Below are 27,626 nucleotides of genomic sequence, written 5' to 3'. Positions count from 1 at the left end.
AGCTTGGGTGATCACTTGGAGCCTTGGCAGCCCGGTGATTTTCTAAACCAGGTGGCTTGGGCCTCCTGTGTCTCTCTCTGCCCCTGCTTCACCCTCTTCAAGGTGCTATACCTACCAGCCCTGGAGGCTGGACCAGCCTCTGCTAACCACCAGGGGGCAGGAGTGCACTCTGGGCGCCGAGGAGCACCGTCTGGACCTGCCCTTAGGGCTGGTGCCCATCCCTCTTGGTTTTCGGCTAGTAGCTGGATTTATATTTATATTCTCTGTATTTATCTGCCTGCTACCCTGGTGAAGGTGGGATAAGCCGCTCCTCCAGCCCTTCCTTCTTACCTCAGATGCCTGAACAGAACCAGGCAAACCAGTAGCAGCTTCCTAGGAGCTGACAGGCCTTGCATCGGGGTTGTGCTCTCAAGTGAGCCCATAACCCACAACTTCTGGTGCCCACCTTGAGCTTCTGATGTGCACACCTCACGTGAGTTAGACCTACAGCCAGGCCACCTCCAGTACCAGCCCTCCTCTCCAGAGCAGCTGAGAAGGGCTGGTGCCAGGGCTGTGCAAGGAGAGTCAGGGCATCCACAGGCTCAGGCTTGAAGTTCATTTATTAATATTAAGTTCATTAATTAATTGTTGGACACAATAAAACCACAACTGCTGTTATCAAAAAGTTTCCCTCCCCTGAACCCTTTCTTGTCCCATTGGAAATAGCTTTCCAGGAAAAAAAAAAAGATACAAGTAGCGACACTGGCGAAGTCCCATATTGAGTGGGGGTGGGACTGGCTTTGGCAACATGAAAGTGGATCTTGAGGGCATGTAGGACTGTGTACCAGCCTTGAGCTCCACAGTTGGAGAGACTGGACCCCAGTCTGGAGTGGAGAGCCCTCCCTTAGAGGTGGGGTTCAAGGGAAACCACTGAAAGGTTAAGAAGGACAGCTGTGGTAAGACGGGTCACTTCTGTTAAAGCCAGGGCCAGGCAGGGTGGCGCACGCCTTTAATCTCATCACTCAAGAGGCAGAGGCAAGTGGATCTCTTGAGTTTGCCAACCTGGTCTACTGAGTTCCAGACCAGCCAGGGCTACACAGTCAGGTCCAGCCTGAACACCATTCTCACCTAGCCTCACCCCTACAGAGAAGGTGGAGCTTCCCTCAACTCTGCCTCACTTTTACAGTACTTTGAAGGACTTTGGGGGCCTCTTATCTCCATGGTCCTGTGCCATACTCCATGGTCAACTTTTGTGTTCGTTTCGAAACAGTATCTAGCTATATGGCCCAAACTGACTGAACTCATGGTCCAGATACCAGGATTGTAGGCATGCACCACCACACCTGGCTACCACATGATAAACAAGGCTAATAAGTTCCAACCCAGTCAGTGTGAACTCCCTTTTTCCAGTGGTTGTTCAGAGGGCCCTAGAACATGGCAAGAGAGGCTGGCTTGTGGGAGCTAAGATGTGGAGTCTGCACTGTGAGTCTGGTTGGGGTGGGGATATGAGAGCACCATGTGGCTGGGACTGTGATTTTGCATAGATCTTTGGGATTCATGGAGCCATAGATGCAGGGTAGCCCAGGACTGGCCCAGGAAAAGAGAATAGGGACAGTCCTCAGACCCAGGGGACTGGAAAAATCCCAGTCAGTGAAGAGCAGTTACCCCCAGGTTGGGTGGGAACCTACAAATGGCCAAGGCAGTCCCTGGGATGTGGAGACAAGTGCTTGCCAGGAAGAGAGAGAATGTGGCCATCCTGGGACCGCTAATAGGGGGCAAAGAGGATGGGTCCTGCAGCAGGGCGGACGGCTCCTGCTGGAGTACGGAACAGAGCTGGACCCAGGACAGGAGCTGGGAAGAGGGTGGCAGCTGCTGTTGCGGCAGGCCGGAGGGCCAGGGGCCCGGGCAGGGCACAGATGGCAGCAGCTGTGGTGGGCAGCGGACTGGGCAGGAAGCGGGCTGCCAGTGTCTTGGTGAGTTGCTTCTGCAAGGCCAATTTAGACTACAAAAAACAGAAAGAGAGAAATAGGGTCTCCGATACCAGAGAAGCCCACCCCCTCCCGGGGACGTGACTTTTAGAGTCTAGCCGCCTCCTTCCCACCCCCAAACAGCCATTCCAGAGGCCTTGCTGGGCCACCTGTCTTCCTGCCCAGCAGGTGCACGACCTCAGGACAGGCAGAGCCAGGACACTGGGAGGGGGAGGAAGACATGGTCCCTAGAATAAGCACACCCACCCCTGGCTTTTGCCCCCATATTATGACCTTAGCCCACCCCACCCACCGGAAATTACTCTGGGCATAGCCCAACCCCAACCCTAACCCTGTCCCTGCCCAGGCAGCTGCAGGGCTGGCACCTTCCTGCCACGCCCTAAGCCTTTCAGCTGGCCCCTTCTCCTCTCTCCCTCGTAGACCGTTGCCTAGAGACAGGTACCTTGAGGACACTCACAGCCAATGCTGCCTGTTTCTGCAATTTGATGTGCTGGCTGGAGGGCTTCGGGGGCTTCCCAGCCAGGCGATCTTTGTGCCTCCGGCTGCTCATATGCTAACAGACAGAGTGGGAGTGACATGAGGAAGACCACAGAACCCCAAGTTAGTCTGTTGCCCAGACTATCTTCGACTTCCTCTAACCCACAGATCTCACATTCAACACACACATGATGGGTTCTCACGATGGGGCAGCCCCAGGCAGCCTTCTTGCCCTGCCACATCCACCCATCAGTGGGCATCAACCCTTCCTCCCTTGCTCTGATGCCCACCCAATCCCGGTCTTCCTTCTCCTACCTGCTTGAGTTGGGTCTCTGAATTGACCTGGAGCTGACAGAGGGCACAGTGGAAAGGAGGGCTAGGTCCCTGCCGACCCCCACGGTTTCCTATCACTCTCTTTGTCTTGTGTCCAGCCCCTCCCCGGGACACAGGACGGCCCCGGCCCCTTCGGGGAGCCCCTTGATGTCCTTCCACCATCCATCGGTGCTTAGCTCCTGGAAGGAAAGAAGTCTGTCGGTACAGAAGGCAGGCCACGGCACCAAACGAAGTTAGCGGGCCGCCCCTTGCAAACCTTTTACTCTGCACACACACAGCGCTCCAGCCATGTGGGCTTCCCTTCCCAGCATGCCTGGCTTGTCTGTGGCTTCCTGTGGACATCCCCAAGGAAGGTCTTATAGGCACCTGGGCCAAAGCCCTTTCCTTTTGATCCAAGAACGGAAGAGGGTACTCCTGTCCTTAGCAACCTTCAGTTCTGGTTGCTGCAGACTTCTCTTCCCAATGCCCCCTCCCTTGGGATCAAGAGGAGAACCCAGTAATGCCTGCTTAGTAACCACGGGTAGGGTTCCTCTGTCACCCAGCCATAGATGCCCTGGAGCCTGGGGAGCACTGACCTGTGTTGTGAGCCTGAAGCTGAGAGGCTGAGTTTGCTGTCACTTTACACGTAGGGCAGTAGAGGCACCCTTTTTCACGCCTGCCTTCCCCATGCACTCCACTTCCCACAGCCACTTCTGCTGGCTCAGGCCCTGGTGCTTCTCTGCCGGGATCCGGGGAGCAGGGTGGGCAGGAAGAGGAAGAAGAGGAAGAGGAAGCAGCGGCATCCGAGAGGTCTGAGTGGGCTGGCTCTCTGGCTGATGTGTCTGGGGTCGGTGATAGCTGAAGTGAAGGGCCGAGAGGAGGGGATGCAGGATCTGCAAGGAGATGGGACATAAGGGGAGATTCCAGCCCCTGAGGCTCAGCATTGATGGTGGAGACAGTGTGGGAGGGTGGAAAGCTTCCCAATGCAAGGAAAGCTAGGCTCACCTTGCCACCAACTCTAGGCAAACTCGGGCCTCAGTTTCCCTGTGTAAAAGTCATAAAACTGGAAGGAGTAGGGTGCCCTGACATTCTAGCACCTCAGCATTAAGTAAGCAGAAGTCTTAACCAGAAAGATGTGCTAGAATGTCTATAAGATATTATTCATAATAGCATAGAACTGGAAATTGCAGAGTCCATCACACAGGAGAATGGTGGCATATCCTTGCACTAGAGTAACACACAGCAGCGAAAACCAAAAACTACTACATGTAAACTCAAACCCATGATGAATGTTGGCGGGTTTTTGTTTGTTTGTTTGTTTGTTTGTGGTCAGGGTCTCGTGCATCTCATGCTGGTCATGAACTCACTATGTAGCTGAGGATGCCCTTGAACTTTTAATCCTCCTGCCCCCACCTCCCAAGTGTTGTGATCATGGGTTTGTGCCACTATGCCCGGGTTTGTGTTGGTGCTGGGATCCAACCCAGGATTTCCCATGTGGTATGTAAACACTCTACCCACTGAGCTACACACCCAGCCCCCTGTCCTTTGTTTTCTGAGACAGGGTCTTTGGAACCTAGGCTAGCCTTGGACTCAATGCATGGCCCAGGCAGACCCAGAACTCTCAGTTCTCCCTCCTTGGTTTATAAGGAGTGTGGAGGACAGTGGTGCAGGGGCTGCTCCCTCTGGCCCTCAGGAAAAAACAAACAACCAAACATAGCCACATTTGTTTGCAGACCACTGACCTCTGGACTGTGGAGAAAATATGTTTCTACTGTTTCAGCCACCTCCTTGGTAGCCGTTTGTTCTGCCAGGGTCAGGGAACGAACACAGGTAGTAGTTACGAAGGAGCCTAGCCCAGGCCAGGAGTGCCCGGCAGCATGTTACCTGGTCCAGATGAGCCCGAGCAAAGTCAGTAAACAGTAGGTGTCTGCCCCTGCCTGTGTATACAGAATCATTTCCCCGCAAGAAAGATGGTGAAGGGCAGGCTGGAGAGATGGCTCACCGGTTAAGAGCATCCGCAGCTCTTGCAGCGGATGATGACCCCCAGCACCCACACTAGACCCCTCACAACCACTTGTATGTACTCCAGGGATTGTATGCCCTCTTTTGGTCTCTCTGTTCCACAGGCACACACACACACACACACACACACACACACACACACACACACACACACACACACAAAACAACACAATAACAACAACAAACACAACCCAAGTTTGAAAAAAGAAAAAAGAAAGCTGGTGAAGAGCCAGAGTCACTTAAGCCACTGTCAGAAGCCAGCCTCGATGGGGGACACGAGTTCAGGACTGACCTCTGCTCTGTGGACTTCTGGGACCTCCACTGGCTGGAGGTGAGGCTGAAGATGCCACCGTCCCATTTGGGGTCAGGTTTCGAGGCCTCTGCTTGCTCTTGGCAGCCTCGACAGCCTTGAGTTTTCTGGCATGTCTGTGGCCCTTGTAATGAGCTTCTGCCTGGTTCTGGAAAAGGGAGGGGAGGTCACATGCCACATCCAGGAGTGATGCTGAGCAGGGGGACAGGCCAGAGGGATATGGGGTGACAGGGGCACAAGGCTTGGGCACAAGAGCTGAAGTCAATGTCCCCATCATCGCCACATGCATCTGGTCCTGAGGTTTATAGAATGCATCCTCACAGGAACTCCAAAGCCTCTGCCTTCAGAACCAAGCTCAGCTGTTTATAAGCTGTGCTTCTTTAGGTAAGTCACAGAACCTCACTGAATTTCCCCACCCATAAGTGTGTGTGTGTGTGTGTGTGTGTGTGTGTGTGTGTGTGTGTGTGTGCTGAACTGGGAAGTGAACACAGTCTCATGGGAGCTAGGCAGATGCTGTCTCCACTGGGGCCGCATCTCCGACCCTGTTTGCTTCTACTGTGTGTTCCCAGATCCAGAAGGGTTGAGTCCAGGGACATTCACCAAGTGATTCCCTTAGTGTCTGCCTTTATATACAGAACATTCTGGAAGTGGACTACTTATTGTGTGCTCTAGGCTGGCTTTAAACTCCTGATCCTCCTGCCTCAGCCTCCCAAGTGCTGGCATCACAGGTGTGCAGCACTGTGGCCAGCTTGAAGCTTTGTGACTGTCCAGGTTAAATGGGTTAAATGGAATTGTAAATCCAGTTTATAAAGTAGGGGCTCATGAATGTTAAGGGGTACACATATGGAAAGCACAGAAGTACTCATATTTGGGGCTTATGTACTTCAAAAACATTCATCCCATTGTTCATTTTTTAAATTGAGCATTTTGAAGTTGGCCTAGCCATTCTGCCAGGGCCTAGGTATGGAGACATGTCCCTTCCAGCAATTCTCTTTGCCTTCTTTTTGTGGAATAATATGACCTAAGCAACTGGAAAGAACACAGCTGGGCTATCAGCATCCTCTCTACTTCACTAAGAGTCTCTCCTGTGGCTTCTCAAGTCCTATTTCCCAAAGGTGGGGAAGACAAGCCTCCACAGCCCTTCCTTGAACTCTTCGGCTGCAGTCCACAGTGGTTTTGACATCTAACCCAAACCCTACGGTGAGGATCCTCCTCTCCCCCAGGACAGGCTGCGGTAGGTGTATGCAGACCTCAGGGTCAGCCAGGACTGGGTTCAAATCCTGGCAATGATAGTTCCCAGCAGTGTCCTCAGGCAAGCTGTTTACTCACTCTGAGACTGCATCCTCCTCAGAAAAGTGGAGGTGGTAATGTGCCTCTCTGCCTCTCACAGATGCATCATGGGAGTCCATTAAGACGATGAAGTGTAGTCGCGCATACCTTTAATCCCAGCACTAGGGAGGCAGAGGCAGGCAGATCTCTGAGAGTTCGAGGCCTGCCTGGTCTATAGTTCCAGGATAACTAGAGCTACATAGTGAGACTCTGTCTCGACAGCAACAACAAAATTCACTGAACTCGGACATGGTGGCACACATATTTCATACCAGCACTAGGGAGGCACTGACAGGTGGACCTCTGTGAGTTTGAGGCCAGCCTAGTTTCTATAACAAGTTCCAGCCAAAAGATACTGGGGTGAATACATGCTTTAAACATCTCAGGTCAAAAACCAGGAGCTCATACTATGACCTCTGGGACATCCAAAAGATGTGTGTGAAGCAGAGGAGAGAAAATGGAATCCCAGTAGGCTACATGTGGGCAGCAGGGGTTATGAGAGGGGGCAGGAGTCAGCAGAGGGTGGGGTGTCAGAACACAGTTCCTTTACAACAACCCAAAGGAGGCCCAGATCCCTCCCACCCCCGTTTCCATGACTCCCTCTCACCGCTGAGTTGAACCTCAGGTGACAGATGTTACAGGAGATGAACAGCTTCTTCTTCAGAGGGGAGGGGACCCCAAACGTGTGGCTGATGACAGCTTTCTGGACGGGGTCCATCTGTGAGGGTGAACGATAGGGCTAAGTTCCTCCTGCACGCTCCAGAGAGGTGCGACTCCAAATCCGGTCAGCCTCCCAGACCTCTCCTGCCCTGTAGCTGTAACCCAGACAAGGGGACAGCCTAATCCAGGCAGAACCGATCCGTCAGGCGGCAAGGGGATGGCCAGGGTGACCCGAATACTTAGAGTCATGGCCTGACTCTCGCAGGATCACCTTGGCATCTCTTGCTGCCCTTCTGATCTTAGTTTGGGGGTTCCGTTTTCTCTTTTCGAAGGGGTGCAGCATTGGGTCAGAGTTGAGCGCAGACTGCAGCGGGGAAGGGACAAAGATGCTGTGGTGGGATTCCCTTTCTCCCAACCCAGCTTTTGTGTCTGGCCCTGCTGGTGGGGGTGAGAAACCCTACCTGACTGGCTAGCTCTGCGACTGTCCCAGAGTCTGATGTCTACTAAGGAGAGTGAAAGCCATGACCAGGGAGGCGAGTGGCCAAGCAGGACAGCACAGGGAGGCCTGAGGTCCCCCAAGTAATCAGGATTGTCCCTTTGGAATATGAGCTTGAGTGTTTTCTTTTCTCAATTTTAAGTTTTGTACATTCTTTCCATTTATCTATCTATCTATCTATCTATCTATCTATCTATCTATCTATCTATCTATCTATCTATCTATCTAAGGCAAGGTCTAATCTAGCCCAGGCTGGCCTTGGATGTCCTGTCTTCCTGCCTCTGCTTCCAAGTATTGGGACGATAGATCTGCAACATCATGCTATTTTCTTTTCTTTTTTTCTCTTTTGAAATAGAGTCTCAAGCAGTCTAGGCTGGTCTCGAACTCACTTTGCACTTTGTAGTTGAGGGTGACCTTAAATTGTCCCTCCTGCCTCTACCGCCCAAGTGTTGAGATTAAAGGCATGTGCCACCACATCGGATTTATGTAGCGCTGAGAATCAAACCCTAGCTTTGCACATGCTGGGCAAGCTCTCTACCAACTGAACTATACTCTAAGCCACTTCAACCTTATTTCTCTTCTCCTGTTGTCTTTTCTCAGGGGCCTAAGTTTTGGGGTTTTCTTCTGTTTTGACACAGAGTCTCATCACACAGCTCAGACCGGCCTTTAACTGACTGTATAGCCCAGGTTGTCATTACACACATTCCTTCTGCCTTACTCTCCAGAGCGCTAGCATTAAAGGTAGGGCCACCGTGCCGTGCTTTAGGGGCCTAGGTTGCTGGATTCAAACCAGAAGTTGTCTGGGTTAGTCACAAGGAACTTCCCAAACCTTTCTTCCCACGGGAGGGAACCAGAGGCAGGGAGGAGAATATGCTGGAGAGACTGCCCTGAGAACAGGTTCCAGCCTGGACAGTGCCAAGGTAGAGCAGAACCAGCGTCAGGACCTTAACGGGAGGTCTTGGCAGTGGGCCAACAGTGGTGTCACCTGCTTTTGAGAGACAGCGCCTTTGAGCATCTGTAAATGACAGTAGGGGCTGAAGCCCATAGACCCATGCCCAAATGTCTCATACTCCTCAGGACTTCCGTTCAACCCTGGAGGTGACAAAAGGGAGGGCGACTCCTACAGGTTACTGGGAGGACATGTGACATAGTCTCCTCAGGACGGAGTGGAGTTCATCCACGATTTCATCTGATTTTCAGAATGAAAAAATCACACCTCATGGAGTACTCCTAACATTTGTCCTATACCCCCACACACATAAATGACTGCACACCAAACACACACACACACACACACACACACACACACACACACACACACACACACACACACCACACCACACAACTGAGTGCATGCACATGAGAGAGAAATATACAGACACCAAGCACGTGAGCTTAGAAGCAGTCACAGACTCACAAGCAGAAAGCCGCTCTCAGACACAGATATTATACAACCACGGATGGTCTCTCAGTCACCTAAAACACATACATACCAGCACACAAGAGAAGGTACAAAGACGTCCAAAGCCCTCAGATTCACATGCACACATAGTACAGACAACTCCCTAGGCACACACACAAAAGTCCTCACAAACAATACACAAATTCACACCCACCCATAACACACAGACCTCCAGAGACGCAAGCTCCAACACAAAGACATGACTCAAGATCTGGCGTGGTGGCTCAGCAGTGAAAAGCACTTGCTCTGCAACCACGAGGACGGGAGTTCAGATCCCAGCACCCACACAACCAACCAGGTGGCCTGGCAAGTCTGTAATCGCAGCTCCAATGGGGATAGAGGCAGGAGGATTGCTGGGTCTTGCTGGTCCCTAGCCTCACTGAGAAAACAGGAGCTCCAGGACATCCAATGACCTCCTTCTGGCTGCTGCCCACGCACAGGCATGTGTACCCACACATGGGGACATACAGTGACTCAAACACATGACTAAATAGAGAAATAATAAAATAATCTTTAACCCAAAAATCAAAGACACAACCCAAGTGTACAGAGACACATCTGGATCAGCCACAGAAAAATCATCTCTGGGCAGTTGTGATAGTGGGGTGGGGAATGATATCATCTCTAGCTAGGAGACAGCTGGGTTCTGGGTCCCTATTTGGCAGCACCTAGGGTCCAGCTGAGTCACCTTCCTTGCCCACCCCCACATTTGCATTCATCCCCACCCTCCTGCCCAGCCCATACCGTGCTGAAGTTGGGGAAGAGACTGAGCGGGGCGGTGCCATTGAAGTGGAGGGCGAGCAAGTGCTTGAAGTCCAGCGGGGTTTGCAGAGGCCGGGTGGGCAGGGTCAGGGAGGCCAGCAGGGGGCTGGGGGCGCTGGAGGCCGGGCCTGCTGCAGGAGGAAGAAGGGCAGGGTCTGAAGTGAGGAGCCAGAGGGCTCTCTCCCACCTCTGCTGCCGGAAAGAAAGGCTGTTTTACAGCCAGGACAGGAACTCCTGGCTCCCTCTTTATAACTGCACCAGCCGAACCCAGTTGGGGGAAGCAGAGTCAGAGGGTCTACAGCTCAAGTCTCCTAGGCAGAAGAGTGACCCTCTCTCACAGACAGGGTCAGCACAGTGACCCAAATAGACACCCAAAGGGAGTCCAGCCAAGAGAGGGGTCGGAGGAGTCAGGGTCGACATACACACAACTATGTTGACAGCCTGGTGTTCTGTGTTCCCGCTTTATCTCAAAGCACCAAACTCAAGGAGTGTAGGGAAAAGTCAGTTCCCTTTCCTCTCACTAACTGTCCCCTCTCTCCCTTTAGGCTCCACACCACTCACAGAAGGGATGAAAACAAACCCACAGCATGGGGCTGGAGAGATGGCACAGTGGTTAGAGCACTGGTCATTCTTCTACAGGACCGAGGTTTGACTCCCAACTCACAACTGTAACTTCAGTTCCAGCAGATGCAATGCCTGCTTCTGACCTCTGCAGGCATCAGGCACACACATGGTGCCCATACATATATGCAGCAGGCAAAGCATTCATACATATAAAATAAATCTAAAAGGTCCCAAAAAATTATATAAGAAAGAAACCCACAGAATTCTGAAGGTTTGGGTCTCCAGTTCTGGTGAGACCCCAAACCAGTCCTCAGGACCCCCAGGAACAACACTGTGGTTTTGCAATCTTTAGTCTTAACAGTGTAAAGCGAAGCAGGAGAAAGCTGGGAACCAACAAACCAAGTTTTAAGGAAGGAAAGAGAGAGAGAGAGAAAAAAAAAAGCAGATATCAATCCAGGTTATTGGAGACTTTCTTGGGACCTGTAATTGCAAAACCAAAAGAAGTCCTTTTCAATTCTTGGGTGTTAACCCTCTGAAACATAAAATGGGTTTATTTAGCATCTGTAGATGTATGCCTATAAACACAGTCATTACAGAAAAGCCACAGGCAGCAGAGGGGAGGGGGAGGGGGAGGAGGAAGGGGGTGGGGAAGCAGGGCAGGCACCACTGCCTCCCTGGAATCATTGTGCACTTGGCCTATTAGTTTGTGCCCAGCTAGTACTGTGCCGTGGGAGAGAAACAAGCACTGTCATTTGGATGGCAATCTCTTGGGAAAAGAGACACTGCAAAGCATGGGGCGAGGAAATTCTCAGGGACTCAGTCTTCTTCACCTCTGTTCCCCCAGTTCCTCAAGCCCAACAGAGAGGAAAAGCAAATTCTGAAAGGCCAGAAGGCACTGGACTGTCCAGACCCTAGCTAGCACCCTCTACCCCTTGCCCAGGCTCCTCTTTCCTTACCGGTCAGAGGTCTGGTCTGCTGAAGAGCGGGCACAGCACAGTAGGTCAGCTTGGGGCTAGTATGCTTAAGGCTGTGTGTGCTCTCCCTTCAATTTCCACTGCCGCGGGCTAAGGGGAGGGGAGGCCGCCCCCGGGTGAAGTGCCACCCCAGGAGTCCCTCTTCCATTTATTTTCTAAGAGCTCCACTCATGCAGTGGGGGGCGGGGGGCGGCATCGATCGCGATCTTCACCACGTGGCCACCATGGCCTGCCCGGGCCACCGCTCTGTCCCCACCACGCAACTTGCGGCGCTGCCCACCTTGCCCAGCAGCCCCGCGTCCACGGGCAGCACCAAGACTAGGGAGGCGAAGTTAGGGAAGAATTCGTGCTGCTCAGAATGTATGCGCGCCAGCTTGGCGCACTGAGCCCGTGGGCAGAGGCGCCCGAGGCTGCGTTTGAAGAACACGAAGTCGCCCAGCACGCTGGTGCACCAGTGCCCGGCAGCAGCACCCGCAGAGCCCCCTGGCCTTGCGCGCCCCAATTGAAGATCATCGCCACCGCGGCCACCGCATCAAAAGAGAGTCTGGGGAAGGGCACACCCCCCGTGTGCGCATGGAACCCCGGAAAGCTTCCTGGAGGCGCTCCAAGCCTGGCAGAGAAGCCCTGGAGTTGCCTAGCAGCTCCAGCAGCAGCCCCGCGTTGGGGTCAGGCTCAGAAATCGCCAGTTACTGCAGGAAGCCCTGGAGCCGCACTGAGCTTGCAGCGAAGCTGCGGCTGCCATCACCACCGGCTGCAGCAAGACCAGGTCCGGGTCTTTGTGCTGCAGGACCAGGGCAAGCTTCTGCACCGAAGGCAGAGCGTAGAGCAGCGGGTGGTTGAAGGCTACAGAAAGTGAATTGGGAACTGGCGCATGGACGAGGCCAGTGCAGCAGCCGTCCATCCGGGGAGGCCAGGGCAAATGGCTCGCGGTGCGCACCAAGCAAGGCCAGGCCTCAGCCACTACTTCCACAATGGGCAACAGGGAGGACCAGTGTACTGGCCGAGGACCCGCCAAGTCAATAGCTGCAGGGTCCAAGGCTGCACGGAGCTCAGGGACCATGTGGGAACTGGGGTCACCATGCAGATAGAACAAAGCATCCAATCTGCTCTCATATTCACCCAGATAGACAGGGGGCTTAGGGTATGTCGGGCCAGGGAGACAGTGAAGATCCATGAGCAATGGGCAAGTGGCCCTGAGCTGCAGGCCAACACTCCCCAGTACGTTACTGGGGAGGCTTGAATCGAGCCAGGCCAGTCTGGGTGCAGAGATGCCAAAAACCCGTAGGATGTCTAGGAGTTGGCAAGCGATAGCCTCACCCTCCTGTTGCTCTACACTGCCCAAGAAAGTGGTAGCAGGCTGGCCATCACATGGGGACACCAAAGTGGCCAACAGGGACAGAGTGTGGGACTCTGCCCAGTCCCTGGTCTCTTCTAACACCAACCCCACCTATGGACACGCCTTCAGGTGCTGACAGGCCTCTGTGTGCAAGACACCAGCAAACAGCCACCTGCGACAGCCACAGAGAAAAAAAGGAAGGGCAGAGTTAGGCTTATCCTCCAGGCTTTGGGGGAGGGGGCACAGGCAATGCGGGGTTGTCGGAAGAGCACAAGCTTGGGGCCAGACAGACTCTTTGTCACTTACTGACTGTGCTATCCTGGGCAAGTCACTTTATCTGTCTGAGCTTCGGTTTTCTCAGCTCTAATACCTGCCTGCCCTCATCTCCCTAAAAGGCTACCATGAGTTAGCAATGTAAATCTTTGTTATTGCATTTATGAATGTAAAGCGATTCACAAACCATAAAGAATGCTAGGAAGGGTGGATTGCTGTTACTTTGGGTTTTTTTGTTTGTTTGTTTGTTTTTGATGTTGTTGTTGTTTGGTGTTCTTTTGGCCCCAATCTGCTTTATTCCTGCAGGGGCAGGGCTTACCCTTTATTTGATAGCTCAGGGGCTCACTAATAGTCATATTCACTAGCAATTCCCAGCCATCCAAGGGTCTCAGCTATGTGGGATTTGTCTCTATAGAATGAATCCAACCCTCACCCCCACCCCAACTCATGCAGCTGAACCCAGGCAGAGCTGAGGATTCACAACTCTAGGAGCCGCATGGGTGGTTTATAACTTGAAGTGGAATCAGGGATAAAAGTGGGAAATCCATGGAAAGTCCAGGCTCTGGACTATACAATACCCTACCCTGGAAGTAGGAAGACTTCCTTTTCCAGTGGATATCACAAAGCCAGATCTTGACCATCTCCTGGTTTTTTGTTTTTTAATATATCCCAGGCTGGCCTCCAGTTCACTATGTAGCTAAAGATAACCTTGACTTCTGGTCTTCCTGCCTTACTCTCCCAAGTGCTGGGAGTACAGGCGAGTGCCACCACATCTATTTCTGAATGTTTTGTTTTGTTTTTGGAATTCACTTTGTACACCGGGCTGGCCTGGAACTCACAGAGATCCTTCCTGCCTCTGCCTCCCGAGTGCTGGGATTAAAAGATGTGTGCCACCACACCCAGCTGAATTTTTAAAATGGAAATTAAGTTGAGTTTTTTAAAAACTCATCAAGCCCAGTGATACGTCAATCAGGGCCCCAGATCACCAGTTTCCAACCTCTGGCCCAGGGAGTGAAAAGTATGACTGTTCACCCAATGACAGGGGCCAACTCTGGCTTCTTCACTGTTGTGCTCAATGTGGCCGACCCAGAGCCAGGCCCGTAGGCAGCCCTTGGTCAAGGTCTGACATAGTGGGGGTATGAATGAGGTGTGGTGGTTCCCACCCAGGGGCCTGGCATACCCAGGTGGCTTAGAGCCTCCCTCCCGCTTAGTCCTGCCCTTATCTCTGGCTGCCACCCACCTGCATATCCCTCACCCTCATGGGGCTGTAGGATTCGCCATGCTCTGTGCCCAGCAGTGCCTGGCACAGGTTGAACCTCTGCAGCTCGGGCAGGGCAGAACATTGGTTATCAGGCACATCCTCTTTAGCCACGTAGTAGTACACAGTGGTCGGCACAGCCACCTCAGCTAGGTCTGCCTCCGCCTTGATGGCCCCAGAGGTGGGAGTGGTTGTCAGGCTGCCATAGGTCCCTTCACCCTCAAGCAGGGCCTTCCAGAGCGGGCTGACCCTGGTTGACTGCCAGAGGCTGGCGGTGAGCGCCTGAGGTGACACGATGCAGCAGGGCATGGTGTTGGACGTGTTAGTGCCCACCGCGACGGCATTCCCGGCTTTGCCACGCTTGTTGCACACCAGGGCCTGGCGACATTCTGGACGGAGCTTCACTTGTCGTCAGAGTTCAGTCAGGGAAACGCCTCCTTCCACAGCTCATTGGCTTGCACTTCTCGTTGGAGTGGGATGCCTCTCCAGCGGGCTTCTTCCCAGGGGGCACCATGCCTGCTCTCAGGGCAGGGGACCCAGGACCCCCTCCTGCTCATGGCCTCCTGCTTCCCTTGCCCACACAGCAACTCCCTAGATAAGGAAGCTGGTGGAGAGGCGAGAGAGGGACAACCCACCAAGCCAAGGGGGACCAGCCACCCAACTTAGCTTGGAAAATTTATTCCAGTTCTGCCATAGGAGGCCGGAGATGAAAGAGACAAGGGAGAGATGTTAGGGGGGAGTGGGGACTATACTGTCCACGGGGATGCATGCAGAGTCATGCATTGAGCCACACTGGGGAGAGGGAAGGGACCCCCAGCTCCCTCTAAGGGCCTCCCTCTACCCAGGACAAGGAAGGTACTGATTGGCAATGGCTGCTGTAGCGTCTTAAAACATAGTCGAGATTTTTAAAAGTGAGTCCTGGAGACAGATGTGATTCTCAGGGCTCCTGAGTATTTTGTAGCTGAGCCAGGACTACAACACAGACCTCCTGATTCCTAACCCGCAGGATGTTGTCCTCAAAGTCCATAGACGCCTGTATTATCAGAAGGAAGTCAATACACAGCTGAGCATCTCAAGGCCATCTGCTTTCCCCTAGTACATCTGTCCCTACACATACAGGTGCTGGCTCATACTTAGGAACACTAGCGTGTGGTCCTGGGGAGAGTAGCTCAGAAATAGGCCACAGAGTGAGGACAGACTATGGGATGGGTTGCAGACTGAGTATAACCAGCTGGGTAGCCTCTACCTTCCCACAGACATGAGGCCAGGATGAGTCTCTTCTGAGATCTGAAGTTCTTGTCCGGTTGGGTTGTACCTCCCAGGGAAGTGATGTTTGTCTCCTCTTGTGCCAAATAGCAGCAGCAGCAGCAGTAGCAGCAGCAGCAGTAGCAGCCAACAGCTACAGTTTATCCAGTCAGTGGAAACTGAGCCAGGCCCTGGGTTAAGACCCCACACGATTCCCCAAGAAGACCAAGATTACTACTGTCTGTGGGTGGGGAAACCGAGACACCGGACTAAGTCACTCCCCAAGGTTTCCCAAGCATCAAGCAGCTGAGGTACAGTCAGAAACGCTCAGCTTCCTGCTGCCATAGGCCCGCACAGCAAACCGCGGGCTGCATGCCTCTCCTCCCCGCAGCTCTGCCTAGGCCCAGGTCAGGCTGTCACCCTCTTGTACTGATCACTGGAGGAGTCTCTGATTCTGTACTGTTCCCCTACAGCCAGAGAACAGCCAGCTCACGCCGATCCAGCTGTGGACCTCCTTTGCTTTGCCTCTTCAGTGAGACCTTACGACTTAAGTCAAGCACCGTGCCAAGAGCCGAGACTTCCCCAACCTCTCAAATATCTCTGGATTTTTAGCGCTCCTGTCTGCCTAGCCACCTCCAAAAAGGCTATTTCAAAAAGCTGCTGAAGTTGTTACTGTGTTCCGTCTCTCTGTCTCTCTTTTCGTCTCTGTCTCTCTCTCCATCTCTGTCTCCCTGGAGATTGAACCCAGGTCCCCGAACACTCTAGGCACCCTCATCCCCTGAGCCTAGAATTCCCATTCTTCTCTCCTTGATCAGTATCCCCGCCTCCACTCCTTGAGACCATCTCAGACATCCCCTCTGCTACCCTGATCCCGACAGCTGGGCTGGCATCTGGCCTCCTGTCTGAGGCAGTTCCCCATGTGCAGTGAGCTCTCTGTGTATCTGCAACCGAACAACGCCGTTATCCAGGAAGTGCCGCCATTTTCCGTCACCGCCCCTGCTGTTCCCTCCAGTCCACCCCTTACACATTTCTGGTTCTGCTGCCTTACGTCACTTCCCTCAAGTACGTTCCCCAAGGACAGAAAGACAACCAGCTTCTCTTTTCTTTTTTCTCTCTTTGAGATAGGGTCTCACATGTAGACCAGGCTGGCTTCAAACATGCTATAAAATGGATGACCTTGGCCAGGTGGCACTGGCACATGCCTTTAATCCCAGCACTCGGGATGCAGAGCCAGGCAGATCTCTGTGAGTTCGAGGCCAGCCTGGGCTACAGAGTGAGATCCAGGAAAGGCACCAAAACTACACAGAGAAACCTTGTCTTGAACCTCCCCTCTCCTCAAAAAAAAAAAAAGAAAAAAAGAAGCCAGGTGGTGGTGGTGGTGGCGGCGGTGGCGGCGGTGGTGGCGGCGGGTGGCGGCGGTGGCGATGGTGGCGCACGCCTTTAATCCCAGCACTTGGGAGGCAGAGCCAGGCGTATCTCTGTGAGTTCGAGGCCAGCCTGGACTACCAAGTAAGTTCCAGGAAAGGCGCAAAGCTACACAGAGAAACCCTGTCCCGAAAAACCAAAAAAGAAAAAGAAAAAAAAAGATGACCTTGAACATCTTATTCTCCTACCTCTAGCCCCTGATTACGGATGTGTTCACCACATCCAGCTCTATACATGCTGGAGCTCAAAACCAGGGGTCCCTGCATATTAGGCAAGAACGCTCCAAGCTGAGTCACATCCCCAGACCAGTAACTTCTTCATGTGTGAACTCCAGATAGGGCAATAGTACCTGACTTCTAAAACATGTATCACAAAATTTGTAGAAAGAACTTTAAAAAGCAAGCTAAGTGTGTGTGTGAAGGGGGGTGAGGGGGTTCAAGCATGCGCATATGCAGCAGATCGACCTTGGGCACCTGCTAGTGGGTTAAAACAGCTTCCTCCCTCACCTTTTCTTCCCAACAGCCTGTGATATCAACATTTTATCTTGCCTACCACCCAAAGGATGGAAGAATGGGAGACAAATGCAAGACCAAGATCAGGTGACAGATTCCTCCCGTATTCCTAGAACCCAAGTATCCCATCCATCCTGCAGCAGGATGATGAGAACCCTAAAATGGAAACACTAAGACGTTTTCAATCAAAGATTGTGTGTGGAACCTGGGAAGGTGAAGGACAAATTGACACTGTTCCAGACAGTGGTCCTTAGACCCTGGGGATGCTTCATTAGAATTCAGGGGCAGGAGAGTGGGCATCTTAATGGAATAACATCACCCTGACTGCCACCCAACAGGTGGCAAGGGTCCAAGGAAACCACATTTTGTAGTTGTACCATAATTGGAAAAGATCGATGCCCACCTCCGAGATCCAGAGGTACCCACCCTCACAGACAGTGCTAGACATAGATGCCGGGCATGTGTGCACATACGTCTCCCCACGGTGAAACCAAGCCTAATGTCTAGGACATGATGCTCATGCGGTGACACACATCCCCTCAGGCGCCCAGTGTGAGCCTGCATGTATACACAGATGGGCATGATCAACAACAGATCAGTGGACACAGACCCTTCCAGATGTCTTTAGATAACTAGAAACCATAAGCATGAGCTGAGCGGCATGAGCTGAGTGGCACGAGCTGAGCGGCACACGCCTTGGCAAAGAAAGATGCAGACACACTGAGGTGGGGACCCAGGACAAGTGCATGCGCACGCTTCCCTACCAAACCAGATACATCTGACTCATAAGATCATCCGACCAAACAGTCCCCTTTTCCTCTCATGGCACTACAAGCCATAGGGCAGAGCTAGAGACCTCTCAGAGGCACACATGTGTGCCCACACATGCACATATAAAGGTAACAATACTGTTTCTATCATAGATAAAACAAAAACTCAGAGAGAGAGGCCCATGAGGCCCTACATCTCCCTGGGAGGTCTACAAGCAGCTAGTGCTTCCTAGGGGAGGGAGAGGCATTTTCTATAGTGGTATAGCCATGGGTCAGGCACCCACAGTCCTGTAAATAACCTCTCCTACATGCATGCTCCAGCAAGCAACCTTAATGAAACTCATTGGCTCACCAAGAAAGAAAAGAACAGCAACAAACCGTGGACATAGAAGGGGGATTATTTGGGAAGAGGAAGGGAGTCCGCAGGAGCAGACAAGGGAGGATGATGGGGATAGAACCAACATATAGTAAATAGCAAGTATGAAAATATCATGATTAGTCAGGCAGTGGTGGCGCACGCCTTTAATCCCAGCACTCGGGAGGTAAAGCCAGGTGGATCTCTGTGAGTTCGAGGCCAGTCTGGTCTACAAAGTGAGATCCAGGACAGGCACCAAACAACACAGAGAAACCTTGTCTCGAAAAAAACAAACAAACAAACAAACACAAAAGAAAGAAAGAAAAGAAAATGTCATGATGAAACCCATTCATATACATAATTAATATATGCTAATGACTTTTAATATGCAAAGAAAAATGGAAATCCAGAGGGAGGGCCAAAGGTGAGGTGGGGTGGAGAGTGGCAACACAGGGGCGGGGGGGGGGGGGGAGGGTGCAGATTGAACTGAGACCCAACTCTTGCCCACTCCACTCCCGAGTAGGATTCTAAGTATGGCCAAGGGTCGCTCCTCACATTCACCAAAGCCTCTCTCCCACTTCTGGGATGTCTGGAGTGTGCTGATGCTTCAGACCCTGTCCAAGCGAGAGAAACTCCAAAGCCCAATAGCTAGAGAACCCCACTATGCCCCCTTTGACCCTCTGCCTCCAGACCCCTGTCCCTGGAAGAGCTTTCCAGAAACCTCTGAGAGCCGCCTTTCTCCAAAAATGCCCCGAGAGACGGGTGTGGCAGTGCATGCCCACAATCCCAGCACTGAGGCTGAGATGGGATGGTGAGTTTAAAGCCATCCTAGGCTACAGAGTAAGTTCAAAACCAGCCTGGGTTGCAGCAAGACTTGGTGGGAGCCGGGGTGGGCGGGGTGTGTGTGTGGGTGGGCGGGGGAGACAAAACCAAAAGACCTGACAAGACCCTGTGTGGGGAGGTAAGGGGCGGGTAGGGACACAGTAAAGCGGGGTGTGAGGGTACTGGTCTGGCCCCCGTGTCCAGTTCTGTCTCTCAGCTAGGAGCTCTCTCTCCCCATCTTGTCTTCTCTGTCTCCCTCCATAGAGGAGGCAACAGCTCTTCAGCCCCTTCCAGTGCCTCCCCTCCCTCGGCCCTTCAAGGAGGGGAAGGTAAGATTTCCTAGGAGTCTTTAGCTCAGGGTCCCCCCCCCCCACATTTACCCAGATGTGCAGCACCCTGGAGTGCTCAGGGCACACTCTCCAGCTGTTCCTCCTCTTCCTCATCCTTTGTTCTCAGCCACAGTCCAGGCTAGATAGGACTGGGGTCAGGGAGGGGAGTCTACTGACTTTGGGGTCCCCGGCAGACAACCTCTGGGGGTCAACAGTAGCAGGGAAAGGATGGGTGGGGTGGGGGAGGTGACCACCCTTTCCTGGAAGCCTCTGAGCCCGGCCCCCACTCCCCACCCAGCTCAGGCGACCTCAGCACTCACCCAAGAGCATTCTGAGCCTTTGGAGACACCACACAGCAGAGAGCAGAGCAGGAGCAAATGGAATCCAGCCAGAGTGACAGAGGGAAGGGGGATGTGAAGGACAGGAGGGGAGGGCTTGGGGGAGGGACTCCCAGTTAGGCTGGAAAGCCCTGTTCCCCTTTGCCAGAAAAGAAGTGCCCAGTCCCTGATTTCTGAGTCCCAACCATGGGGGACTGAGCGGAGTACGATCTTGGCCAGTCTGCAGGAGTGTGAGGGAATGTGGGAACCAGGGACCGAGGAGAGAGAGAGTGGAGTGCATCCTACTCACCCCCCTCCTGTGCCCCAGGGTCCCTGCCTTGTGCCTCTTGTGCTGAAACAAAAGGGTGACTTTGTCCACAGAAAACCTCCAGGGACAGAGGTACTACCCCCCCCACACACACACACTTCACCCCTGCACTGCTGCCAGGCTCCCCTGCTTCTGGACTTGCTGAAGCCCCTATTCTTGCCACTTCCTTCTCTCCTGGTTATCACCTCATATTTACCTGCTTTCACTGAAGGGGAAACAGAGAGGTGTCACAGAGGGGCTGGCACTGAGGTAGGAAGGGAGTCCAGGTTAGCCCCTTAGACCTGTTACCTCTGCAATGTCAGGAGGGAAGTGGAAGTAGTCTGCCAGATCAGCTAGAACTTCTGACACCTGGCTGGGGGTTCCCATCCCTCCTCTCTGCCCTTGCTCCTTCCTCCCCGTCCCGGTGCTGAAAGCTGGCTCCCTACTCATCTGAGAGCACCTGGTTGGGGGGGGGGGGGGCGGGAGCGTAGTGCTGGTGGTAGTGTGGAAAAGAGGAGGCAGTCAAGTCACAGCTGGGATCCAGTCTCGAATTCCAAACCCTGTCTACACTCAGTGTGGGGGGGGGGGGGCACCAATTCAGCATCCTGTCTCCATCAGACAATGACCAGACTCACTAGCAATCTCAGGGCAGCCGACACCTGCCCCACAAAGCCTAGGGAGGAACTGACCATGGCTGCTTTTTGTTAGGAAGGGGCTCTGAGGGGAAGGAGCTGTCTGTGTGGGCAAAGAAAAGAAACTCAAGCCCAGAGTTAATGAACCCACCCAGAGACACCGAAGTTCTGCCTTCTTCCAGGCAGAGATCTAAGCTAAGCCCCCTAATTCTCTACCCAGACAGCCTCGCCTCTCTGGGTGGTCTGGGGGGCAGGTCTCACCTGGGGAAGAGGATGTTTTGGCTGTCTTGGGAGAATGTAGGAGACATTTCTGTCACCTGTCACCAAACGAGGATGCAGTAGGAGACAGTGGCTGGGCTCAGTGGTCTGGAGGGGAATACTATTTCTTTGAAGCTTGCACCTGAAGGCCTCAGGATAATGGGGATGGGGGGGGGGGCTGGAGAGGGGGCGGGGGGGGGGTACTTCAGTGAAGAGGAATCAGCAACCCAGAGAGATGGGAGGGAAGGGGGGAGGTGGGGGGCTGCTTCCGGAGCCTCCTGGCGGGACTGAAATTAATCCATCTGTGGGGAACAGTGGGTGAGGAGCGCTCATCAAGCCGGTGACTCAGGCATGACCCACACCTTTGATGTCCAGGGCTCAGGGGACAGCCAGAAGCTTCAAAACTCCAAGCTGGAGAGGAGAAAGAGGGCTGGGGGAGCTCTAAGGTGTCGGGACCGGTGGAGAGTGTGGAAGACTCCACTCTGCTCTCCACAACTACGGTGGTCACCTTTGACTTCCTCTGGCCCGACTCCGTCTCCCGTTTGCCTGTCCCTCCCCGTGTCTACCTTACATACTCCCTCCAGGGCTCCCCTAGCCACTTCAGGAAGTCAGAGCTTAAGACATTCCTGAAGTCCCTTCCTGTTCCTTCAGGTTTCTGTTACAATGCACGGGATGGATGGTGAGGGAAAGGGCCTGGCCTCATTCTCAATTAGATAGTGCCATCTACCCAGAGTCAGAGAGGGGGTGGCTGGCTTTAGGAAGCTACCCTTCCTTAGTCATCTAGAGAGGCAGGAGATGGCTGGTGGTTCCCCTTCCTCCCTCCCTCCCTCCCTCCCTTCCTTCCTTCTTCCTTTCTTTCTTTTATTTATTTATTTTGAGACAAGGTCTCACTAGGTAGCCCTGGCTGTCCTGGAACTCCCTGCGTAGACCAGGCTAGCCTTGAACTCACAGAGAGATCCACCCGCCTCTGCCTCCTGACCTCCTGAGATTAAAGGTGTGTATGGCCACCATGCTGGGCCTGGTTCCCCACTTTAAGTGGAGGAAACACAGAACAGAGACATACATGACTGGAGGTTCATGAGCATCTGTATAATCGTCTTGCTGGACCTACTTCCTCAGGCCAACCCCCTTTCTCTCTCTCTCTCTCTCTCTCTCTCTCTCTCTCTCTCTCTCTCAACAAGGTTTTACTATATAGCCCTGCCTGGCTAGCCGGAAACTCTCTACATCTACCAGGCCTCGAACTCTTAGTAACCCTCTTGGCCTTGCCTCCCAAGTGTTGGGATAACAGGCAAAGGCCACCATGACCAACTCTACCTCTCCTCATGTATTGGTTGCTCTCCTCAGCCAGGGTAGGAGTGTGAGATAGGAGAGTCAGACACCCGGGATCAAAACCCAGCTGGCTGGCTGTGGGTATCTTATTTTCTCTGAGCCCCCATAGTCCCGTGTACAGAGTGAGAGCTGAGCACCCTCATCTGCTGGGTTGGGATGGGGCTGCCTGCTTTGTGAGCAGTTTGGCTCTGTAATAATGCTCTATGGGGCAGGGGAAGGCCACAGCTCCTCACCCAGGTCTCCCAGCTCACTGTGCTGCACCAACATCTGGATTGAAGCCAGGAAGCTGCGCCTACGCCTTTGTGTCTGCAGATGTTGAAGAATCAAGTAAGTAGTTTAGGGTGGTGTCTGTGTGTGGTGAGTACGGTCACTGGCTTCAGCCTCAGTGTTCCTGGTGCCCACATCCCAGTCCCCTGAGAGCAGAGTAAGGGAGTAAAGGCTAGCCCAAGACACATTCCTCCAGACTGAAGGGACCTCCTGGCTGGCAGACAGGTGACAGCAGATATGGAGGCTTGGGGGAGTACCAAGAGGTGGAGATGGGGAAGTGTAACCCAGGTTTGGCTGTGAGAGTTCCTGCAGCTGGTCGTGGTTAAGGAAGGAGGCCTCAGACCTGAGCCAGAGAGGAAGCTCAAGGAGGGAAGGGCCACGCCCACCTCTGTAGCTCCTCCTACATGCCACCTCAGGAAGGACAGCAGGAGAGGGTCCTGGCTTCACTGCCTGTGACTGCCTGTCACTAGGGAAGCCTCTAGCCCCAAAGGACCCTAATCAAAGTGACAGCTGTGGTTACACGAGACAAGGACCTTGGGTCTCCTTGTGTGGTGTGGCATCTCAGTGAGTGCCTAGGAATTAAGCAGCTTGTTGAAGGCTCCCCACCTCCAGCTTCCCTGAACTAGGTGGGGATCTCTCCACTTCCCTGGGGAGCTCCAGCAGCCCCAGCCTGATCCCACAGCAGGCTGGAACCAGTTTTCAGCAGGACTCAAAGCGCCATGGCTTTTCTTCCCCCAACTGACTTCCACCTTGGGCTCCTGCTAGCTAGCATCTCCCTATCTAGGGAGACGTACCTGAGGCCACGACCCGGTGAAGGCCCAGAATTAACCAGGCCAATGAAGACGGCAGCTTCTCCCACCAGAGCTTCCGAATAACATGGTTATTAGAAATCCGAGGCCTCGGCCGGGCGGTGGTGGCGCACGCCTTTAATCCCAGCACTCGGGAGGCAGAGCCAGGCGGATCTCTGTGAGTTCGAGGCCAGCCTGGGCTACCAAGTGAGTTCCAGGAAAAGGCGCAAAGCTACACAGAGAAACCCTGTCTCGAAAAACCAAAAAAAAAAAAAAAAAAAAAAAAAGAAATCCGAGGCCTCACATCCTGGCCCTAAGCACAGCTGTCATCCTGTCTGCTCCTACCATGCTGGCCATACCTCTCAGCATGGCCAATGGGAGAAGGTCTGGTTCCGTACCTGCCTCCCCTGCCTAGCTGTAAGTGCTGAGAGGCAGGCACCAAGCATCCCTCTGAGGGTATCTCAGCATCTTGCATTGGGCCAGCCTAGGACTTCTGATTTCTTGACACATCCTGGATACATACATGGTCTGGAGTGGAGTGCTAGGCATCACATTTCTCGGTGACTCCTAATTTGGTGATCTCCCACACCAACCCCACCAACACTGGCGCTCTTCCCTTTGGGTACCTCTTTCTAACCACTGAACTGCCCTACTCTCCCCCTCCCCAAGAGCCTGCCTACCTGAAGTCATCCATGCCTCTTCCCTCTCCCTTGGTCCTTAAAGCCCATCAGTCCCCAAGCCTTGATGGTTCTGCTACATGAAACCGTTTTCCTACATGATCTCTTTCTTCACCGTGTGTCTCTAAGTTTCTCTCATGTCCTTTGCTGGGGACCTCTGAAACAGTAAATACGCCTGCCCACACTGCTGCTGTGAAGCCCATCACCTCTGAAACAAAGGTCAAAGGCTAACCTGGTGGATAGCCCCTGCAGAGTTTACCAGCTTATCTCAACCAAGCTCAGCCCATGCCCTGCACAAGGCCCCACTGGCCACTGCCCAGCAAGGCTTTCGGTCCCCTCCCTGGTATCTTTCCACTACCCCTTTTCTTTTCTTCCTCTGGTACCAGGGATTGAACTCAGAGCCTCATGCAGGCTAGGCAAGTGTTCTACCTCTGAACTATATCCCTACCTTCGTTACTTTTAATATGAAGACAGGATCTCACTAAGTTGCCCAGGCTGTCTTTGAACTCACTCTCTAGCCCAGGCTAGCCTTGAACTTGAAATCCTCTTGCCTCTGCCTTCCAAATAACTGGGATTACTGACCTGTGTCAACAGGCTCAGCTTTCTCCTGGGTTCCCTTGACGCTCCCTTCACTCATCTCTACAAAGGCCTAGTACTATCTGAGAATAAATTAATCTTTATATAGAGTGAGTTAGACAGCTTTTTTTTTTTTTTGGTAGATTTGAAAGCCTTAAAAAATGTGAGTCCCCCACCCTCAAGCTGGGTGGTGGTGGCACACGCCTTTAATCCCAGCATTAAGGAAGCAGAGGCTGGCAGATCTCTGGGTTCAAGTCCAGCCTGGTCTACAAAGCGAGTTTCAGGATGACCAGGGTTACACAGAGAAACCCTGACTCAAACAACAACAAAAACAGTGAGCCCCCTGAACAGCAGCCTGAACCTCAAGAAATAAATAAATATATTTGATGAATAAATGTTTGATAAATAAACGTGTGACTTTTTAAAAGACAATCTTGCTATATAATCAGGCTGGCCTTGAATTTACAGCCAGCCAGCCAGCCCGCCTCAGCATTCTGATTACAGACATGCACCACCCACCCAGCTTAAATGAATGACCTCTGAACCCCCATCTTGCATGCTCCAGAAATATTGATCCATCAGATTGCTTAGTCACACAGCCTTGAGAGCTCGACTCTAAGCGCCTCCTTGAAGGAATTAATTCCCACTACCAGTCTTCCTGTCACTTGCTGTGGGTGTGACCTCTGCCTGAAACGCTCCCCACCTGTCATGGTCATCGCTCTCTCCCTCCAAGGCCTTTGTGCCCCTGAGGGAATGTCTCAACTCCTACCATGCTAAGGGGACACTGTATAAATGTCACCCAATGACTAGGAGCTCTCAAGGTTCAGAGTAGCCTCTAGCAAAACCACCCAGCTGGACTGCAAGGTGGGTTTCTCCAAGCCACCTCCAGGATCTGGGGTACCAATGCCCCCTTCCTCTCCTTCCTAGGCCTGCGTGTGGATCTGTCTTCCCTGCCAGCCTGCAGCTCGTGACCCCCATGTGCCTGTCAGCAGGCATCACCCTCACAGAAGCATTCACCCATCTCCCCCAGAACACAGCATTGCAGCCAGCTGCCCCTCCAGCATTGGCAGCTAAACCCTACAAAGTCACCCCAGCCAGGGAGAGGCAGAAATCCTGGCTGGGAGTCCGGCTGCCACAGGAAGAGCAGCTCCTGTTGTTCGTTGGTCGGAGTGCTGTGCACTGTGCTGACCTCAGCCTGAAGAGCAGGAGTTTGGAACACCCTGAAGGTGAGGCCATTGTCTGGAAGACTGTCCCTGCCAGGATGCTCCAGGCTGGGGAAATGTTATGAATGTCCTAATCACACACACCACCCACAGGGAGAGCTCCTAGAACTGAAGGGACCTCAAGAGGAGACCTGAAGACTCTCCTGTCCCAAGAGATCCCATAGAAAGCTGTCCAGAAGCAAAACAAAACTTTCTTTGGTTTTGCCATGCTAAATCCAGAGCACATGCCGGGCAGGTACCACGCCACTGGGCTACATCCCCAGCTCAGTAAATAAAACCTGACAGTATCAGGGAAGCCACAGACCCAGTCCCCCTTAAGGGACCCAGATCCAGTTTTTAGGAAGGGTGCTAAGTTCAGCACCACTCCGCACTAACCTGGCCCTGTGGAGGTCTTGCCCAGGCTGAGCTGCCGAAGCCTCCTCTGGTGGGCACGTCCCCCACAGTGCACCTGGGCCTGGGCAGCGGAGTTCAGCTGGATGTTGCAGACATCGCAGAGTGTGTAGGAAGGTCGTTTCCTTTCCCGCTTAGGCTTCGATGACTCTGGAGAGTGAGGGGGGCACTCGGGTGTTGCAGTGGTAGGGGGCTCCTTCTCGCCTGAGGGGGACGGGCTCAGGGGCCTCTTCATACCTGAGCAGATAGAGAGAGGGAGACAGATATGTGACGACTGAGTGGTTGCGAACCCACAGAGCAGGAGAGGTTTGCAATTTGAAGACGCTGGTGGGCATGCCAGGTGACCCCCACCTGACTTCCAAGATGTCAAGAGGAAACATGGTGGGGGTGGCCTGTGTTAGGCAGAGCAGCACTAAAATACGGGAGTACTGGGGCAACTGTAAGACATGGCTGCACGCTGGGAGGCCGGTGGCTCACAGGGTCTCAGGGCCCCGAGAGCAAATCTCAGAGAGGAAGATGGGGTCTTGGAGACAAGCGGCACTGCGGGAACAGCAGGAGACCAGCAGAGTCGTGTTTGGGGACGTCATTGTCTTGTTCTCAGCCTCGAGGCAGGAACTGACAATCGCGTGACAGACAGGCATGTGGTACGGTGCTTACTGGAGACACAACAGTCCTCTGGCCAGAAACCCAGCCATCTTGTGCCCTCTGCCTAGCCGGGTGACATTCACCAAGAGTGACAGCCTGCAGAGACATCCCAGCCCCTGTCCCACACGGCTTGAGATGTCCCACTGTCTTGGTCACCTGAGCTGAGGCCACCATTGGCCATTTGGTTGAGACAATCAGAACACACAGCGTCCCAGCCTGGACACCCCAGCCTGGACACCCCAGCCTGGACACCCCAGCCTGGACACCCCAGCCTGGACACCCAGCCTGGACACCCCAGCCTGGACTCTCAGGTCCTCCTTTCAGGCAGTTACCCCCATTTCCCAGACAACCTCTCCTTCCTCCCTCATTTCTCGGGGACTTCCATTTGTCTGCTTCTGTTTCTGCTCAGGAGCTGGCTGCCAAATTCCCTCTCTCAGACAGAACTTGTGATATTCACTTCCTTCCTGGTGTGTGTATGTGCCTGTTTACAATGTGTGTGTGCATATGTATGTGTGCATGTGCGTATGTGTGTGAATTTACACATGTGTGTGCATATG

The 27,626-nt window shown here is 53.2% G+C and overlaps 1 protein-coding gene across 4 annotated transcripts; it reads right to left on the bottom strand.

The window, feature by feature from the left end:
• Positions 1-726: 726 nt before the first annotated feature.
• Znf385c (zinc finger protein 385C) lies at positions 727-26,659 on the bottom strand. Of its 4 annotated transcripts, none has more exons than XM_052759760.1 (8): positions 26,410-26,659; positions 9,780-9,928; positions 7,025-7,135; positions 5,071-5,236; positions 3,353-3,649; positions 2,760-2,956; positions 2,410-2,520; positions 727-1,981 (listed from the first exon to the last, which is right to left on the bottom strand). In XM_052759760.1, exons 1-8 carry the CDS (start codon positions 26,657-26,659, stop codon positions 1,745-1,747), a joined length of 1,518 nt encoding a protein of 505 aa, XP_052615720.1. In that variant the 3' UTR covers positions 727-1,744. The 4 variants fall into 4 exon arrangements, with proteins under 4 accessions (XP_052615720.1, XP_052615724.1, XP_052615723.1 ...); XM_052759764.1 differs by having other exon boundaries at positions 2,425-2,520; XM_052759763.1 differs by having other exon boundaries at positions 5,071-5,230.
• Positions 26,660-27,626: the final 967 nt, after the last annotated feature.

Source organism: Peromyscus californicus, unplaced genomic scaffold (assembly GCF_007827085.1).
Source record: "Peromyscus californicus insignis strain IS unplaced genomic scaffold, ASM782708v3 Scaffold_3__1_contigs__length_106647218, whole genome shotgun sequence".
NCBI lineage: Eukaryota > Metazoa > Chordata > Mammalia > Rodentia > Cricetidae > Peromyscus > Peromyscus californicus.
This window is presented reverse-complemented; position numbering and strand designations above follow the sequence as displayed.

Excerpts from the sequence above, each read along its gene's own strand:
- Znf385c (XM_052759760.1), bottom strand. The coding sequence starts at position 26,659 with ATGAAGAGGCCCCTGAGCCCGTCCCCCTCAGGCGAGAAGGAGCCCCCT. Across the intron at positions 3,650-5,070 it reads CAGAAGTCCACAGAGCAGAG|ATCCTGCATCCCCTCCTCTC; the intron begins GTCAGTCCTGAA and ends ATCTCCTTGCAG. Across the intron at positions 2,521-2,759 it reads CAGAGACCCAACTCAAGCAG|CATATGAGCAGCCGGAGGCA; the intron begins GTAGGAGAAGGA and ends TCTGTCTGTTAG.